At 38.6% G+C, this 19,330-nt stretch overlaps 1 protein-coding gene across 2 annotated transcripts in view; it reads left to right on the top strand.

Moving 5' to 3' along the window:
- TAF3 (TATA-box binding protein associated factor 3) overlaps positions 1-19,330 on the top strand; it is a 180,414-nt gene that overhangs the window by 138,806 nt on the left and 22,278 nt on the right. For both annotated transcript variants that reach the window (XM_038530162.1, XM_038530163.1), the window contains exon 4: positions 6,349-6,431. In XM_038530162.1, coding sequence (XP_038386090.1) covers positions 6,349-6,431 — 83 coding nt within the window. The remainder of the gene's footprint in view (positions 1-6,348; positions 6,432-19,330) is intronic.

The raw sequence follows: 19,330 nt of genomic DNA, 5'->3' as shown, positions 1-19,330 counted from the left end.
TGGCTTATAGAGGCCTTCTCTTTTCCCCTCTCATTGAAGACTCCAAGTGAAGACCAGCTGGTGTCATTTAAGATGACTCTTCAGTATTTCCTTAAAACAAGTCAATTATATTGATGATCAACCCACAGATAATTGATATTTGCTAAATGGAAAGGTCGTAAATTCTGTAAAGGATTCCCCCAATTTTTATCCTATATATTGATGAATGTTATTTTGAGCCAAAATCAGCTACTGGATGAACTAATCCAGATGGTAAATGATACCATCTGCTGGTATATGATACCATCACTAAGCTGCTTAGTGAGTGCATATGAGCACCAGACCTGGCCAGAATTCTATGAATTAATCCTCCCAAAAGCTTGGAGGGTTTGGTGCTGTTACTGCTATTTTGAGTTGAGCAAACTGCATAGAAAGGTCAAGTAGCTTGCTGTAGCTGATGGGTGGAAGAGCCAGGACTTGGCCCCAGGTCTGCATGAGTGGTGTCTGTGTTCTTTGTCACCCACAACACCCTTCTCAGTTAGTCACCTCAGATGAGAGGAGCTGATGAGAAGGCTAACCATAGTTTCACACTCAGAAATTAGGTGAACATTTTGAGTTGAGAAAATTGTAGTCCCTGGAGAGACCTTAGAGAACTCCTCTTCAACCACTATATTTCAGAGTATGGGCGATGGCGATCTTTTGCGCTTTAATGACTTCAGTAATCAGAACAATTACAATGGTTCATGGTTCTTTAATCTAGCTCCAACTCCCTTAGCATTTGCCCTCAAATAATCTTTTATTGAACTTAAACAATTTGTTCTTTAGAGAACACCAAAGAGTCCTACTGGTTGGATAAAGGTTGGACAAAAGGTTGCCATTGTTCCTCCATCTGTTTAGAACAAAGTACTTTCCTTTCCAGTTTTTTCTCATCAGCTCTCATCATTAACTAGTGAAATGAAGGATTTTTACTCAATCCAGTAGCCCAGTAAAAAGAGGAAGATACTCTCTTCCTGTTTCTTACAACTCTCTGTCCCAAGGGGAAGCCAGTCACCTAACATTTTCTTGAGTGTGTTGGAATCAGTAGCCATTTACCAGAGACCATCTCCAGGTCTGGGTGTGAATGAACTTGAGCGAAAGCAGAATCCTGCCTTCTGTTTCAGTTTTCCTTGCTGGATTCCACTTGTCATACTTGACCACACTGTAGAATTTCCTTCTGACTGTCTTTTTAATGTCTTAAACAGTTTATCAGTACTGAGACCACGCTTCTAAATTGAACCAATGTAAAGACCTTAATTGCTAAGAAAGACAATACGATGCTCGCCAGTCATCATAATTCCACATCCAAAATGTTAGCTTATTAAAAATAGCTCTTCATCAGTACTATTTCTGGATATTTTGCTGACATATTAGCATAGATGGGAATCTGAACTAGCATTCGCTGAACTTGCTATTCCTCTATCTAGCACACATTTTTTTAAGTGAAAGAAGTTTAACGTTAAAAAAAAATAGAAAATAAAAACTTGGCCAGATTATATTGACAAAGCTGCCCATTACCTTTGCAGAAAGTCCCTGTCAGAAGATAAACTTTAAAGCTGGAATGCATGAAAGAGTTCCAAGATAGAATTTAAATTTAAACTGATTCTTTATAGATAAGCTTTTTAAAAATCCACCTCTTTGCTTCAAGTCAGGATTTTAAAAATAAATTTCCCCTTTAAATCTCTTGAGCGATTTTCATTTTTTGCAAGGCCGCACTGCTGGTGTCCTGGAAAAATGGAGAGTTAGAGCTTTATCAGTTGGTGCCCTGAGGTATGTGGCAAAGAAGCTAAATCCTTGAAGATTAGCAAAAAAAATGCAGCACATGGCAATAAGGGGCTTATATGACTACTAGTATTAGTTCAGGTGAAAGCAGTATTGCTTATACATAAAACTGGACAAATCCACTGACAATGTATTTTTAGTTAGCTACAAAGGAGTCTTCTATTACTGGACTTTGCTCTTTGGTGGATTGGGAAGCTTAGTAATCCACTGTAAATGCTCTGCGCGCCCCAATTCTCAGCTCACTCTCAAGTGCAGTGCTTTTATTTTAACCCTTAGAAGCTCATGTTGTCCCCAGAGTTTGGCTTCATGCCATTAAAATGTGGCATTAGTCGAATGGTTTTAAGTAATTCCAAATAATTGTCATTTGTTTAGTGATTTCTGAGAAGGACATGTGAGAAGTTACTTTATGAATGCAGGAAATGTCTTTGTTTTTATTTTGGTAGGCATTTTGGATAAAGTTAATGTAAACAGAAGTCTGGTAAATTCTAATTTAGAAATGATATTTTGTGTATCTGTATTATTAGCATCCTCATTAATATTTTTGAATATTATCCGTAGGTTAAATCCTATTTAGCTTCTTTAAGAATGAAATTGATGTTTTAAGTATTTGTTGGGAGGGCTACTCTCTGTCCTGGTTTGCCTAGGACAATCCCAGTTTACACACTTTTTTGGCGTAAATAATAGCTCCTACTCTCACTCTCAAAGATGTCTCTGGATGATGTGGTCACCCTAATTTTACCCAAGGAAAAGTTTGGAGCTAAGGTAACAGGGTTCTGAATCATTCATTAATTCCACACGTTTACAAAATATCTTTTTTCTTCAGGGCACATATATACCATTTTTAATTGGACTTACAAGATGTATCTCTGTTTTTGTTTGCTTCTTTTTTTACATATAGTATCATTTAAACTTTTTAAATAGTATAACATAAATAACCATGTCTTGATTCTTTTACCTTGACAAGTTATTTAAGATGGCATCAACAACCCAGCCAGTTTAATAAGCACCTCTATTTACATCTTAAAAAGAAAAAAAAAAAGCCAGTTTAGTTGAATGGAGGTGAGGCCAAAGTCAATCACAATTTCCATATAAACTAGTTAGCCTTACATAGAGAAAAATGATTTTACAACCAACCCTGGGGGCACGTGAGTGGGTCAGTTAGTTAAGAATCTGACTCTTGATTTTGGCTCAGGTCATGATCTCAGGGTCATGAGATTGAGCCCTAGTCTGGCTCTGCTTTGGACATGGGTCTGCTTAAGATCCTCTCTCTCCTTCCCTCTGCCCCTCACCTCTCCTGCCTCTCTCTCTCCCTTTCTAAAAACAACAACAACCAACACTAGCCATTTCACAAATATATGTCATTCATCATAAAAGACATTTACAAGAAAGTGAGTAGCCAGCTCCATGTAAGACACCACCATTACCGGAACAAAGGACTCGGCAACATGGTAGAGGTGAGAGTGAACTTAGTGTCAGGAGACCTACAGGTAGATCATTTACTTACTAAACAGAGTTCAAAGAGCAAACTGGATCACATATATGGAACACACTTGGTGCTATGCAGGTGTGAGTTATGATTATTGTGTAGTGTGATATGGACCAAACGACAGTGTGAAATATGGTAATGGTAAAGATCTTTTTCAAGGTAGAGCAGCTTTATTTTTAAATAAAGCTTAAGGAAGGGTTAAGTGATTAAATAATATTGCAGGCTGAAGGAATGTGGAATATTACTCATAATTTATAACCATATTACCCTAAAGTTTTTTAGAATTAAGGAAATATAGGAACTGTATGTAATTTTCCATTCTCTGAAACAAAACAACCGAATCCAATCCTAGTTTTGCTCTTTGTGTGACCTTAGAACAGAAAAAGGAAAAGGAAAAATGATTGCTTCATATATGATACCTTTCCCTGTAAAACAGAAACCATAATGCCTACCCCCTCATGTTTGTTTAAAAAAAAAAAAAAAAAACTCTATGAGAACATCTAAAAAATATCCAATCACAATGCCTGGCAAGCAGCAGGCAGTTTAAAATGTTTGTTCTGGATATATTTGTCTGTTCTCCTACAGATAATACAGAAAGGTGAGAAAAGTAGAGAAATCTTAATAGTTTACAAAATAGACCAAACTATTGGTTTTTCAGATTTGTTTAGATACGGAACCCTCTGTTAAAAGAGTTGGAGGAAGTGGGTACAAACCCTAGCTAGTTATCCATGGGTCTTGCTCTTATTGCCCCGCCCCCACCCTCCGTGGCCCTTGGTCCCCTAGAGCCTTAAGGAAAACCACTGGGATATACTGTCCAAAGAACTGGGCAAGTGGATGAGACATGCATCAAAAGTGACCATTTGGAGGAGCAGGCTTTCATGAGAAAGTTGACAAGTTAAAGTTTAGATGTGGTGAGATGAAACGCTTAAAGGATATTGAGTTGAAAATGTTGAGTAGGTAATATTCTATTGTGGTCTTGGGCTCAATCAGTGCTAGTCTAGAGATGGAAATTTTGAAGTCATGGCATATTGTAAAACCTACCATTGAAACCATGAACATGGATAATACACCCACTGAAGAAAGTGTAGAAGGCCAAGAGGACGTGGTCAAGCAGAGGACTTAGTAGAGGAGAAGGAAAGGGGGCCAGTGAGACCCCCAGTGGAAAGCATACTAGGACATCAGGAAATGACTGATTTCCAGGTTTCAGTGGCCTGGTTGGGAGAGAAAGTAGATTGGAGCAGATTGAAGAATGAGTAAGTGAAGAAGGAGACAATTGACAAGAGTCTGATATAGGAGAGGTGGTCAGTAGAAGGCTGAAGGGCAGGCAGGTTTTTTAAGATCGTTGAGCATATTTAAAAACTAGTGGAAAATCGTGGCACTATGAGGTTGAAGATGCCTACATAAGGAGGACGTCTCCTTAAGAGACCAGAGAAGCGGGACTCTGGTACAGTATCAGGTGCAGAGAAGTCTGTAGATCTGCATGGGCTGAAGAAGTTCTGCCTGGTGGCCTCAGTGCTTTCTCCGGTGGAGCTGGAGGGACAAAAGTAGAAAGGAAATCACAGGATAGGTCTTGAAAGAGGTAAGAGTTTGAAATTGTTGCTTCAGACAACTTCTTTGATTGTGTCTCATGCACTGACTGTGTGTCAGCCCCTATGATAGGCACAACAAAGTAGCAGTAAGCTAAACCGAGGTGGTCTCTGTGCTTACCTGGCTTGGCAGGTGATCCAGATACACAGTGTTGAAGGCAGAGACGGAATTGGAATTTCTGCTAAGTTTACATGATCTTTAAAATTTTCTTTGGAATTACTTGAGGGCCTTGAGGATGATTTTGAATTGGTTCTGGACAGACGGCAAAACAACCCAGAGACAGAGAGTTGAAGGTGTTTGAGCTATTAATTCAGTAAGTATTTGAGTGCCTCCCACATGCCACTGTTCAAGAGAATGGTCGAAACCACAGGTATTGACATGATGATGGATTTAAAAAAAAAAAAAAAAAAAAAAAAAAACTCAAAGGAAATAGTTAAAAATATATGAAAAAAAAAGGTAAATTTGATCTATGTGCAATGTATTAACTAGATGATATAATATATTGAGCATTATGTTATAGATTCATTCCCCTTTAGAACTACCACACTGTCCTATTAGGATTTAATTCTTGGGCTTGACATATTTTAAGTCAGTGGCTTGCAGCTAATCATCACAGTAACTAGCAGCGACTGTTGGCATATGGCAGGGCCCAAGGCCAAGGATGTTGAACATCTGGCCATGCCTGCACCGTTCCATTCAACAAAGGACTGTCCCACCAAAAATGCCAGTCAAACACCTGTTGAAAATCTCTGACATTGATGATATTTGGAGCTACAGAGCTTTTGTTCAGTTTGTTCATTCAAAATATTATACCGTGAACTCTTCACACCAACACGTGTGAAGAACCCCTTTAAAGTCATACTTGATATTTGACCATTAGCTCAAATATTTGCAAAGGTCTTCAGTTTATTCAGCAGATGTTGCCTTCACTACAAATCCTTCTATAAAGGTCTATTTTTTCTTTTGCAGATCTGTTGACCACAAGCTAAAAACAGAGCAGTTTAATGCTGCAGTTACACTTGGTGTTTCCATTTTCTTATATGATGATGCAAACTTAGGATGAGTTTATGTTTTTCAAGTTCAATAAACAAATACATTTTAGCTTATAGGTGCAGATATCAGTGCATTTTTTTCTACTTTATTAAGTCTGGAAATTAATGTTCACCAAATGATCTGGAGGAGTTTTTGTTTAAAAATTCTAACCATAAAATCCAAGAAATTAACCAGAACTAAGAAAATACAGAAATAACTCCCATAACTTTCACGATGTAATTCAAGTTTGTAGAATTTCTCACGAAGCCAGGTAGCCTTTGGTTGTTAAAAAAACAAAATAGCCCAGATGGTCCTTGGATCTAGCATTTTAGCCACATTCAGGGCTTAAACTGGCTTATCAGGTTTGTGGAGATGAGGAAGTAGAAGAAGGAGTAGGAGGAATTTTGTCGAAACCACATTTAACTCTAATGTAATAACTTCAACAGATAAAAGTGGAGCCAATTGTTCCAGCCCCAAGTCCAGTCATCCCCCGATTGACTCTCAGAGTTGGTGCTGGCCAAGACAAGATGTAAGTATAAACGTTTTCAATTAGAGTGAAAGAAATTGAACATAACCTTCCCTGCTCTTTCCTAATGGGTTTAGAATCTCACCTTTTCCAGAGATGAACACGGAGGATCAAGCTTTCCTTTGAGAATTCTTCATTTTCAAATTGTATCGGTTTCTTTCCTCAGAGTAAATGCTTACTGCTTTCTTTGACCTAGAGGATCCCTTCTTTCTTATTTTCTCTCTCTTCTTTAAACACATGACATGGTGTCTGAGTAATTCTGAATGTCCTGGTTATCTGAAAAGGAAGAAACTATATGTTGAGTAGACTGACTGCCGTATTCCATCCGGGTGGATGTAATGTTATACCTTCTCAAGTATGTATTCTCTACTCACCATGACAAAGAATGGAGATTCTCATGGTTTTATTCTGTACCTGAAAACAAAGAGACTGCCAAAGGTTTAGTGAAACAGTATATAATAGTAACAACCAAAGTCTTAATTATCTGCCCATTCGTTCATTCAAGAGAGGACTAGAAATGTAAACCCTGTGTTCACTGTTCTTAATTTTCACAGAATCATCCTATCATCAGCCCACCCTGCTTTAAAGTGAGTTAGTTGCCTTTGTTTCTTTTATTCATTTTGGAGCTACAAATTAAGGCCTACAGTACTCTTATGTGATTTTAATAAGGTGATAAAACAGTGATTTCTTTGTAAATTATGTTAAAAATCCTTCTTGTATAAGTCATACTGTTTATCATTTAAATGAATCCCATAGGCTGAAAGTACTGGCTTATACAACTTATTTTTCACCAGTAAGCCTGAAAATGGATTTGTTTACATTGTAAACAGTCAAATATTATGTAGAAAATGGGCTTACAGGGCACTGAGTTTTCATTCAGATTTTACTGTAATGATGGCAGTAGGAGCCATGCACTTATATAGTAGGTAGACAACAGAAAACATACCTTGTGTTCTCAGTGGTTCATTACATCTTAAAAGTTTGTATTTTATGCTGCTGCTTGTGCTAACTCCAAACAACACAATGAAAAGGTCTAATATCATTATGATGAATGGTGCTGTAGAGGCAAACATGGTTCCAGGAAAATGTATGTTCTTCTGAAGATTGAAAGAAAATCCAGATAGTTCATCCTTTTTTTACCCAAATTATTCACATAATTTCCACATTACTTTTTTTGGTTTTATCAGTAAAAACCTAGACAATGGGTGGTAGTGTTACTGACAAGCTTAGACAGTGTAACAAAAATACTGTAAATTCAGCTCATTTTATGCAGATACCGGTTTGACCCAGGCCCTCAATCTATTTTACCTACAAAAAATTTAATAATGTCCACCTCCCTCCACCAATAGAGGACAGAAGGCTGATTAGCAGGGAGACCTAGCCAGAGCAGCTATTGATACCATCTTTTTGGAAATTCTGTACCTGGGCTCATTCCTCTAAAGAGAAGATATTATTTATCATTCAACAAATGCTTTTCTCTTACTAGTTCACATTTATTACTGTTTTCTCAGTAACTCACTATTACTTAATCCTTACTTCCACAAAAGAGTTTGGCTTACTCATTCCCTTTGGAGAAAAAAAGGTCTGTGAAAAGACTTTGTTTTTTGTTTTTTTAAAAAACTTTGATAATTATATGCATCTCATCCACCTTTAAGCATCTTCCATTCATTCTCTTGACTATCTTTCTCCTCTCAATAAATCACTCATACACCTGAGACACTGGGAAACATGAGAAATAGATCCTGTTATCGGGACGCCTGGGTGGCTCAGTGATTGAGCATCTGCCTTTGGCTCAGGCCATGAGATCGAGTCCCGTATCAGGCTCTCTGCATGGAGCCTGCTTCTCCTCCCTCTGCCTGTGTCTCTGCCTCTCTCTCTCTCTGTCTTTTGTGAATAAATAAATAAAATCTTAAAAAAATATATATATCCTATTATCCTGGAACAGACTGTCCAGTATTAGGGAAATTATAATGCTCAGACATTCTAGACAAATTGACCATGAAAGTATAACATTATATAATATGTGAACTTTCAAATATTTAGGTAAATAACCCCCATGTTATATGAATAATTAATCACTTGACCAAAGTCAGGCACAAGGAAATACTTATAATGAACAAAGGAATAAATTAAGTGAAATAGATTACATTTTAAATTAAAATAAGAGTGAAAAAGAGGTCCAAGTCACATAGTAATAGGATTTTATGTAAAATATATCTTAATCAGTAAAGACTTTTTTGTTTTTTGTTTTTTTAATTTAAATCAAGGATCAGCACACTATGGCCCATGAGCCAAAATAGCCAGTTTTTGTATGGCTCACAAGCCAAGAATGGTTGAAAAAAATTAAAAGAATAGTTTATGACACATGTGAATTATATGAAATTAAAAGTAATCTTCTATTGTCGTAACATAAAGATGCATGGCTTATTCCACAGCGGTAATAATGGAAAAGAGGGGGCAGATTCATATAAATGTGCCTTTACTTAGTTTGTACACACTTGGTGCTACAGGACTCTTTTGAAGTGAAATTAATGAGCAGAGTGGGATTCAGAAAGGGGGGTCTGAATCGTCCGGGGGAAGGGGTTGTTTATTGCTAAAGAACAAGCAGAGGATTAGAGTCTTTTGAAATTATGGGAAAAAGGAAAAGCTTTACAGGGTTCAAATTATACCCTCTCATTGGAAGATCTTTAAGACAATATTTAGTTTCTAAATTTTCCTAAATAAAGAAGGTCTTCTGCCCTTGATCTGGAAAAGTACTTTGAGGTTAGATTATTTCCTCTGTTCTCTGATGTTAGTCCTCGTAGCAAGACAGACACCTTGTTTTTGTCTTCACTTAACATGCCTGGAATCTGTATTTGAAAGGGTGTGTAGGAAGTCAAGCACCTCCACCAGATGAATGTTAAAATCCCAGATGACTTTGCAGGGACCTCAGATTCTTGTGCCATGCCCCCCAGTAATGGGCTTCCAGGGTTGCCCTTAGGCAGTAATGAAGATGAATAGAGAACAGTGGAATAGTCACCCTGAAATTACAGTCTCAGCACCTGTGACGTTCGTGAGTAGTGTGAGTGGGAAGCACACTGAAGGAAACTGTCTGGTAGGTCGCCGCTTGGCCAGGAGCAGCTGCCTGTAGCTGTAGTGATGAGGATCGTGGTCACCCTTGTGCTTGGGGACACAGAGCAGGGTGAGTAGAGTGCCCAACACCAGGAGGTGGGCCAGAGGCAACACAGTTGCCAGGTTGTTTGCCATCCCAGTCCTACCGTTTACTGACAGCGTATTTTGAGCAAGTTAGGAGAAGTGAGCTGATGTACGGCATTCATTCGTCTGTTCATTCTATGGAGAAGATGCAGCAAAGTAATGTGGTGGGGGGGTGTCAGGGACAGGGCTGTGAGACAAGACAGTCAGGAAGGAGCTGGCAGGACAGGACCTGCCACTCTTCTGTGTTTAAATGTGTGTGGCTCGATTTTTAAGGCTGAAAGTTCTATTAAAGGAGCTTCTCATTAAAAAGAAAGACAATTTTAAATATTGTTTAAGTATGAAAAATAAATAGGGGTGCCTGGGTGACTCGGTCCACCTTCAGCCCAGGTCACGATCCCAGAGTCCTGGGATTGAGCCCCCAGTATGGCTTCTTGCTCAGCAGGGGGTCAGCTTCTCCTTCTTCCCACTCTGCTTGTTCTCTCTCCCCCCACTCTCTCTCAAATAAATAAATAAATAAATAAATAAATAAATAAATAAATAAATAAATGGTTAAGTATTAAGAAAAATTTAACTGTGTGTAAGAAAACTTTAACTTGGATGCATAAGAGTGGCAGATAGAGGGTTAAGCATGCCTCTCTTGCATTTCTCAGATGCCCCTTCCTAGCTGCCCTCTGCCAGCACTGGGGAGGAAGTCTCTGTCCTTTTCATCATCCAGTGCTCCACTCTTGTCCTTGAGTGGAGTTCTTCCCTGGTGAAGCCCCCACCACCTGCCAGCTGTATTATTTGGGCTGGTTAATGGGGGTTACTGTTTTGGAGAAATTGTGCACTGGTGCTTCTGCAAGCCTCAGGACGCCAGTGCCTTTATGCAGTGAGCTCACCAGAGACGGGATAATTAATTGAGCCCCCCTCCCAAACAGCTAGTAATGGTTGGTCATTTTTTCCAATTACTCTCTCATAGTATATTTGATCAGGTGACCCAGAATCATTTATGATGCCTTTCAGAGAACAATATTATTGTCAATGATAATTCTAAATTTTATTTTGACTAAGAGGTTACAATGGATTGTCTTTCTATAGATGTAACCCTTTTTCCAAAATATGCAAATTATACTGAGATATTTTTCAATGACCACTTTACTGCTGGCAATTATAGTTTTCTTTCTGCCAACATTTTGGTTTCCACTGTCAACACTGCCTTAAGTATTATCAGATTCCTTATGATTCTGGAAACTCTTTCACTAATCAGACTTCTCTTAACAGAGGTGCTAAAAATTAGATGCTTTCCTTTCTGTGTAAGTAATTCAGTTTCTTGTTGCTGTGTACAGAATTTAGTTATTTCTGGGAAGGGGCTTTTTAATGATTGGAATTTCTAAATTATATGTACTATGAAAATGGGAGCTAAAAGTTTGTTCATTATTCTTGAAGAACATAAAAGTTTTAATCTTTAAAAATAAAATATTTATAGATATTTGTCTTTTTAAGATCCAAATTTTCCCGAGTAATGCTTTTTGACAGTACAGCTAGAAGTAGAGAATAATCAAGTGCAATTACAAGAATAATCATTTACAATATTTTTAAAGAAAATAAGCATTTTATATTTTAAAAGGTAACCAGGTTTAGCTGAAAGACATTTAACAGGATGAAACGTGTGTCATGGTTTTTAGTGATAAGTTCTTTAGAGAAATAATAGCAAATGATTTTTATCCTACTTTCTGCATTTTCCCTCTTTATGTGAAACATTCTTTGTTCATATAACTTTTTTCCACTGTAAACAAATTTACAGTAGCTTAAAGAGAGAACAATATAGTTATAAGAAAAAAGAAATAAACTAATACAAAAAAAGGAAAAAATAGCGAATGATTGCATGTCAGATATGATTATGGCTTCTTAGCCAGAAGGGCAAACAGTGAAATATATTTTTAAAAAGGAAGTTACCTCTGAGTTTCTTAGGAGAAACAAAATTTCTCAGGGCACCAAATTTAAAACTTGATTTCCATATAGAACCAGACAACAAAACACTGTCTTCAATCGCAGCTTTTACAGCAGATACGAAGGCGGTTTTTGTTGGATGGTTTCTCGCAGCAACCTCTAATCCAAGGGTCTAGTGTAGTAGCACCCTCAGTGAAGAAGACTCTGTAAAGAATCTTCTTGTCTCTAGTCGAAGCGCTCATGTTTTCTATTTGTGTTAATCAAGACTCTTAGTTCCAAGTGACAGAAGCCTGAATCAAACTAGCTGAAAGGGGCAAAGTCAAAGAGGTTTCTTTGACTTCAGGGGAGGCAGTATCCAGGGTTCGAAACGTATCATTGGGCCTCTGCTCACTCTCTTTTACAACGGCTTGGCCAACATGGTCTGAGTCACCCAGGGCTGCTATGGTTCCCAGTCCTCCACATCTCCAGTGACTGACCCCCCACCCCGTCTCCCAGCACCCGTGGTCGGGGAGACACCCTGTCAGAAGGGGCAATGGTAGTCCCAGAAGGAAAGGAAGACTCTTACTGGATTAAGGGACAAGGGGCAGGCAGAAACAACAGACAGATTTTATTTAGGAAAAGACAGTCATATTTCATATTTTTATAAAAGCATGCTGAGGAGGCCAAGCCAAGCCTGTTGGCTTAAAACATGATCCTTTAGAAGTAAAGCTCAGAAACATTTCAGAGCATCATCCTGTCAGACTTAGAAGGCCTTTTGCTTTTCTATTTTTAATTTGTTGCCTTTCCAATAAAATTGCCTGTGATTAAAAAAAAAAAAAAAGATTGAAACATGTTAATAGTTTTCTTTTGCCCTGGTTAACTTGCCACTGAGACTAAAACATCTCATAGGTATTTTACCTATATCAGAAGTCAAATAACAGAAACAATGACCCCCCCAAAAAAAAATCCTAAGAATAACTATATTTTAAAATGTGTGCCAAATGACTTACTTGTAATGCTAGTGACAAGTGGTAACATTATAAATGAAGTTTCCTAGCCACTAAACAACTGGAGCACAAGCGGTGGGCTGTATACATTATTCTTGCTCCCTTATCGTACTTATAAAGTCAACAGAGCCAAACCTATATGTCTCAACCGTACTTCCGAGGGGAAGCAAGTAGTTAAAATTTTTCCTATTTGGGTCTTTGGCTCTTTTCTGACTTTTGCAGACAAGGCGTTCTTGGGCTCCATCTCTTACTCTCTCGTTTTTATTGACCTAAACTTATGATGAAATCTGCAAGTTTAATTTCCTCCCCTGGCAAGTTGTAGTTTGTTCATTAACACCAAACACGCAGTGTGTGTAAGGAAAAAAATAGCATGCTGTCCGGAAAACTGGCTTTAGGTTTGGGGAAATGCTTTTACTACACAGTAAAACAAGTGGAAAGATTATAATCAAAGCATTTCCATCTTACTTGTAAACAATTACAGCCGTTCTTACACGGATGCCACATTAGAAGACTTGGGGAAATTTACTGGATTCCATTCTAATGCAATTAGAGCTAATTTTGTTCTTTAAATGAATAAAAGGTCAGCTAGTAAATCTAGCTTATCTTGAGTCCAGACTTCAATAAATTGTTTTATTTAATTTGTTGTAAAAGATCTTATCCTTAATGGGTCTAGGTCTTATTAGTTCACTTAGGTTTTAAAATATTTATGACCACCTTTTTAGATATGATTTGAATGATAGTTGGAAAGTTTCTCTCTGCAGTGTTATCAAGGCCCAAGATCACTAATTGAGTGAATATAGGAAGGTACTTAAGATTTGTTATCTAGAAAAAGCTGATGTGAACTTCCAGAATTTAAATGTTCTTTAACCTGTGACAGGCAGAGATAATTTAGCTATATCATGGTAACCTTTTGGATACTATCTGACTATAATTTTCCCTACAGATCAAACTACTCACACTTCTAGTGTTTAAAAAGAATACGCACCTGCTGATAGAAATACTGAGGCGATTTTACCATTATTGACAACAACATAGAAAATTTAAGTTATTTGCATTCTGTTTTTTCCTGTTATTTTATGGGGCCATAGTATCAAAGTACTTACATAAAGACTTTAGAGGCATAGTGTAATGTTTCTTCTCTTTCTCCGCTCCCGCCTGTGAGGTTTATAAGATGGATAATCATGTCACTGCAGGACTTCTGTGACTTAGAAAATTGCAGCTTTGAAAAAAAATGCGGTTGGCTCCCCATGGGGAGCCTACTTCTCCTTCCGCCTATGCCTCTGCCTCTCTCTGTGTGTCTCTCATGAATAAATAAATAAAATCTTTAAAAAAGAAAAAAAAAACGTGGTTGCCAAAGTCTTAACCCATGGGTTGAAGGATATGTCACTCTGTGGGGCTGACTGGCCGTGTTACCCTGTCTGTTTGGATTTACTCTTTGGGTTCCCAAAAGGTATAGGTCCTCACGGCTCCTTGGCCAGGCTCCCTGGAGTACAGCATCCTCTCTCATTTGTGGGATAGGCCCTTCCTCTTGTGCCCTCCTATGTTCCCACCTTTCCCCGCCCCTGCCCCTCCCCCATTGTGCCTCCCCCTCACCATCCCCTCTGCTCTGTATCTTCCCCTCCTGTCCTCCCTGTGGCTGAGAGGCTCCATCTAAAACCACTCACTGGTTCCCCGAGTCCCTGTTAGATGCAAGAAAAGCTACCTGACTTCTTCTTCTGACGTCTCCAGATGGACTCCCTTCTGATGCCTCATTCCTAAACCCACTGCATTCTGGTTTCTGCCCTAGAAAATTCTCTGGAGCTCCTCGCTAAGATCCTTAGCTGCATCCAGGGAACACACTGTAGCCCTGCAACACGTATGCCTTCTGCTGCGGTAGACCTGCTGCTTCCCCCCAGGCTCTTTCTGAACATTCTATTCTTTTTTTTTCTCTTGATCCTGCACTTGACTGATTCTCTCTCATTCTCTGTCATTCCTGTTTTCCGTTCCATGGACTCCCTCCTTCTTCTTGCCCATGGCCACTTTACTTTGTTCTTTCTGCCCAAATCCTCCTGCTCACTCCTTAGATTTTGGATACACAGTGATGGTTTCCATCTCAGATTTCTTCCCCAGGACGTGGACCAGCCTTCCCAGTTCCCTGCTGCCCAAGTTGCGCCTGGATGCACAGAGGCAGCAAAGACCTAGTATTTCCAAAATTGAACATACCATTATATCTCCCATCCTGGTTCTTCTTCTGTTTCTTAACCTGTCGATGATGAGTCCAGAGCCTCCATTCTCCAGGGTAACCTGAAAGAAGGCAAAGACTGACTAGTGGAATCAGGAGATTTTATTCGCCATCACACCAGCCTGGGCATCTTGAAAACTAAGCTCTAAAGGTTTCCGTAGCTCCGAAAGTGTTGTTTTGAACAAAACTTAGGGAGAGAGAAAGACTCTGTCCAAAGAAGTCTCCTCAATCTTCATTTGAGCTCTCAACTCAAAAGTAACTTCTGGGCAGCATCTACAATTGTGGATCTCCTCCTTGGCTACACGCAAGTGGCCAACAGTACCAGATAAAGGAAGGATGTCTACATCCTCGTACACAGACATCTGGAACCGGCTCCAAGGAGAGATACTGTTAGCCAGGAAACAGAAAAGCCATGAGTTACACAGATATTTTGCTTCCCGGAAAGATGAAGTGATTATTTTTGAAATTTTTATTCTTTAGCACCCAGGACATACCATCTCAGGCTGAGTTCTGAGCTCCATCCTCACAATGAGCTCCAGCATTCCGAGCCACAGTCACAGAAGCATGAAACCCAAGGAGGATAGAGATCTCTTTCCCTACCTCATACCCATACTCCTCAGCAGCCCGACAGTTCCCCACCCCTGTCAGGTTTACCCACTAACCTGGTCCTGCTACTGCTTAGAACTATTCTCTGGCCTTGCTTGCCCCGGAGCTCCAGCCAGAACCCTTGAAAGTGTTTGGTGGTTTGCTTTGTACATTTAGCACTACCACACTGCTTGCACTTTCCCATATGGCCAAAGCAGGCTGTTTTTCATCTTTATTTCTTTTCTCAGGTGGTACCATCTGCCTTGCCATGCCTTCCCACCTCCTTGCCTCTTCATCAGAGGCAAATTCATATTCACCTTTTAAAATTACCATTTGTTACTGGAAGGAGCAGCCATAGCCCACGTCTCCATCCCTGCCCCGATCCAGTCATCCCTCTTCCAAGGGCCCAGAATACACTGTTTTCATCCCTGTCAATGCCCTCAGTATGCTTTATATATCTATCTGTCTCTGTCTTCTCCCAAGACCAGGAGTTCCTTGGAAATTAGCGTGTGTGTCCCATTCATCTTTTATCTCGACTGCCAAAGAACAGGAGACATAGTAGACTGAAAATAAAGACCTCTTCAGATATATTCAAGGATTCAGATGATGTCTTAGCTTTTCAACCATGGAACTGACATTTACTCTGTTGGAGCAAGCTTTTCTAGATTTGGAGTAGTATCCAAATAGAGTTTAATTGAGTTACTTTTAGAGACTTGCTTTCACATTAGGAGCAACTGTGTTTTTATCAAGTAAAACAACAAACAAAAAACCACCTTAAAATAAGAGGGCTAAAGGAACCTACAAGAAGTTTGCTCTTTTATTTGCTTTCTTATTTGAGTATAGTTGATGAGGAAGCTTAATCTTAGCCCTACAATAAGATTTTTTTTAAAAACTGCATTTGGTGTGTAAGTTTTTTGTCAAAGATTACTTTTCCTTCCTACCTATTGCTCTTGGTATTTTACTTAATATTAGAGGTAATTTGAGTAATAAGAAGATGCTGAAAATAAGTTGCTTAAAGGAATTGGCAGGTCTTACAGGTGGAGTGACTAAAATTTCCAAATTTGTTTTAAATAATATAAAGTCGGTCACTCTATAGTCTATGTAAAAGGGAAATGTGGATCTTTCTTTTTAAGACTTGTATTATCTTTCTAATAACAGATGCACCACTCTATGAATAGATGAAAAAGGACACCCCCCAAAAAAAGGACACCCATAATTTGAAAATGAAATTATTAGAGTAGCTTTTCTTCCAGGATACACCGATTGCCTATCTTTGGCTCTCTATGCCATATATAGTTCAGATTTTATTTTTTTTAAGATTTTATTTATTTATTCTTGAGAGACAGAGACAGAGACACAGAGACACAGAGACACAGGCAGAGAGGGAAGCAGGCTCCATGCAGAGAGCCCGATGTGGGACTCGATCCCGGGACCCCAGGATCACACCCAGGGCCTAAGGCAGGCACCAAACCCCTGAGCCACCCAGGGATCCCCTAAAAGGGCTTTAATAAATGTTGGTTATATGTTTCTTCCTTTTAATAAGCTGACTGGACATTTGTTTTAAAGAAAAGTACTTTTCACAAAGATGTTATGTATAGTCTTTTGCATCCTTTGGGTACAACCAGGTGTAAAAAGCTAAAGGGCTTTTCAAAACATATTTTGAATAAGTGCTGCTAGGCTCTGTGTCTTAAATCTTTTTTTCTGATTATAAAAATAATACATGGTTAGTGGTTTTTGGTTTTGAATTTTTTAAGATAAACTGTCTAGAAACATGTGGCTTAGGACATCAACCCTCTCCTAAACCCATCCTTCCCATAATGCTCATTGCTGGCTGTTTGCTGGGTATTTCAGCAATTTTTGAAACACAAGACCGGATTATCTTACACATGCAATTTTACACCTGGCCCCTCTTTAACATAACAGCACATCATAGACTTTTTCCCGGGTCCTCATGACCTGGTATCTTATTTTACTGTGTTGCCAATTTTACTAATTGCCAATTTGAAGACATTTATTTCAGTTGTTCCAGATTTTGCTATAACAAATGGACAACATCTTTATATATAAACCTTCATCTATTCCAATATTGTGTGGTCCAAAAGTATGAACATTTAAGATTTTCTTTTTTAAAGAAGATACTTGTTTGTTTATTTATTTATTTGAGAGAGAGAGCACACAGTAGGCAGAGTAGTAGGCATAGGGGCAGGCACAGCAAGAAGGAGAAGCAGATTCCTTATTGAACAGAAGCCTGACTCGGGGCTCAATTCCAGGACCCTGAGATCATGACCTGAGGCGAAGGCAGACGCTTCACTGACTGAGCCACCAGGTGCCTAAACTTAGAGTAAAGTTGATGAGGAAATCTTAAATTATTTCTAAGAGATTGTAATGCCAGATTATCAGCCAAAAGTCATACCTATTAAAGTTCCCACCAGCAGAAATGAGAATGAAATGACCATATATATGAAGGATTCGTTAAACCTGATGGTTCTGAAGTTCTGAGAGACCCTGGGGAAGCTGGTGGGTTATTCTATGTGTGTAACCAGCCTGACATCCATCCTTTCTTGCCATGTCTGTCAGGCCAAGGTTTGTAACCTTGCTCCCTGTTCCAGCCCATTCATGATATGACAGGACACGAGGAAGAACTTTGAGGAGACAAGAGGACCAAACTCTGACAGAGCCTCTAACTCACAGCTGAATTCTTCTGTATTGAAGCTGTGAAAGATGTAGATACTGCACAACCTTATCATTTCTTCCTTTTGGTATTCTTTTTCTTTCCTTCTGTTAGAATGATCTTCACGTTGAGCACAGCTCTAAAGTCAGTGGAATAATTCCAAAAGTCCTCTCCTGCCTCAGAGAAAATTTTAGAAACATCACTTCATTTCATTTTATTTTATTTTACTCTATTTACTTACTGCTTTAAACTCTCTTGGACTTTTTTAAATGGATTTTCTTATTCACAAAAATCCTTTTAACACTAAAGCAGCCAAAATGATTGCCCATTAAATATTTTATCAGTGTTCATTGTAGCTAATTTATTTCTTTGGAGTGTGGGAATTTTATCTCATTTCTCCTGTTTTACAGTTTAACAATTGGACAAGTTCTTTTCCAAACAAATTGTTAAAATCCCCTTTGCTCTCATTTTGGAAGATCATCTTTACTATCAAAGATATAAGATCAGAGGCTCCTGGGTGGCTCAGTTAATCATCTGCCTTCAGCTCAGGTTATGATCTCAGGGTCCTAGGATTGAGCCCCTCATCAGGCTCCCTGCTCAGCAGGAAGCCTGCTTTTCCCTCTTCTGCTCCCCATCTTTCTCTCTGTCAAGTAGGAGTAGGATACATACCATAGTATATAAATGAAGTGTAGTATATAAGTGAAAAAATACATGTGCATGTAACTGTTGGAAGTTTAGGATATGTATGTGTGAATATATATATGCACATGTATTTGTCCATATATACACATTATATATATGTACATATGTGTGTATATCTGTAAATATTTCAATGGGAAATAGAAATTCCCTGTTTACAGAGGAAGATAAGAATTCATGGGAAGCATGGTGATTTTTGGTGAAGACACAGCAGCCATTATCAGATTTTAATACTTCTAAAGTAGTGGTGTTGGATTTTCTGAGCATGACTGCAGTAATAACTGAATTTTATAACACTCCAGTGAGATACAAATCTCAATCACAATCTTGTTCATTTTTCAAGTTCACTGAATATCATATTGCTTTTAATGTTTTCAAATAACTGAGATGTTCTTTAATCCAAAAATGAATAAGTGAATGAAGAAATGAATTTCTTATTTTTTATGGTTAACTTGCAACTTTAGCATATTTTCATGTAAAAGTATGTTTTTCTAAGCAATTAAGCAACCTCCTCAGAGAGGAGTATTAATAGTAAAGTCTCACTGTGTTGAATGTTAGTTGCATTTGGCTTTGCTTTTCCTTACCAAAGGCACCCTCTTATTTGCTGGAGAAAAGC

Source organism: Canis lupus, chromosome 2 (assembly GCF_011100685.1).
Source record: "Canis lupus familiaris isolate Mischka breed German Shepherd chromosome 2, alternate assembly UU_Cfam_GSD_1.0, whole genome shotgun sequence".
Taxonomy (NCBI): Eukaryota; Metazoa; Chordata; class Mammalia; order Carnivora; family Canidae; genus Canis; species Canis lupus.
The sequence above is the reverse complement of the archived record's forward strand: the minus strand, read 5'-3'. Positions and strand labels throughout refer to the sequence as shown.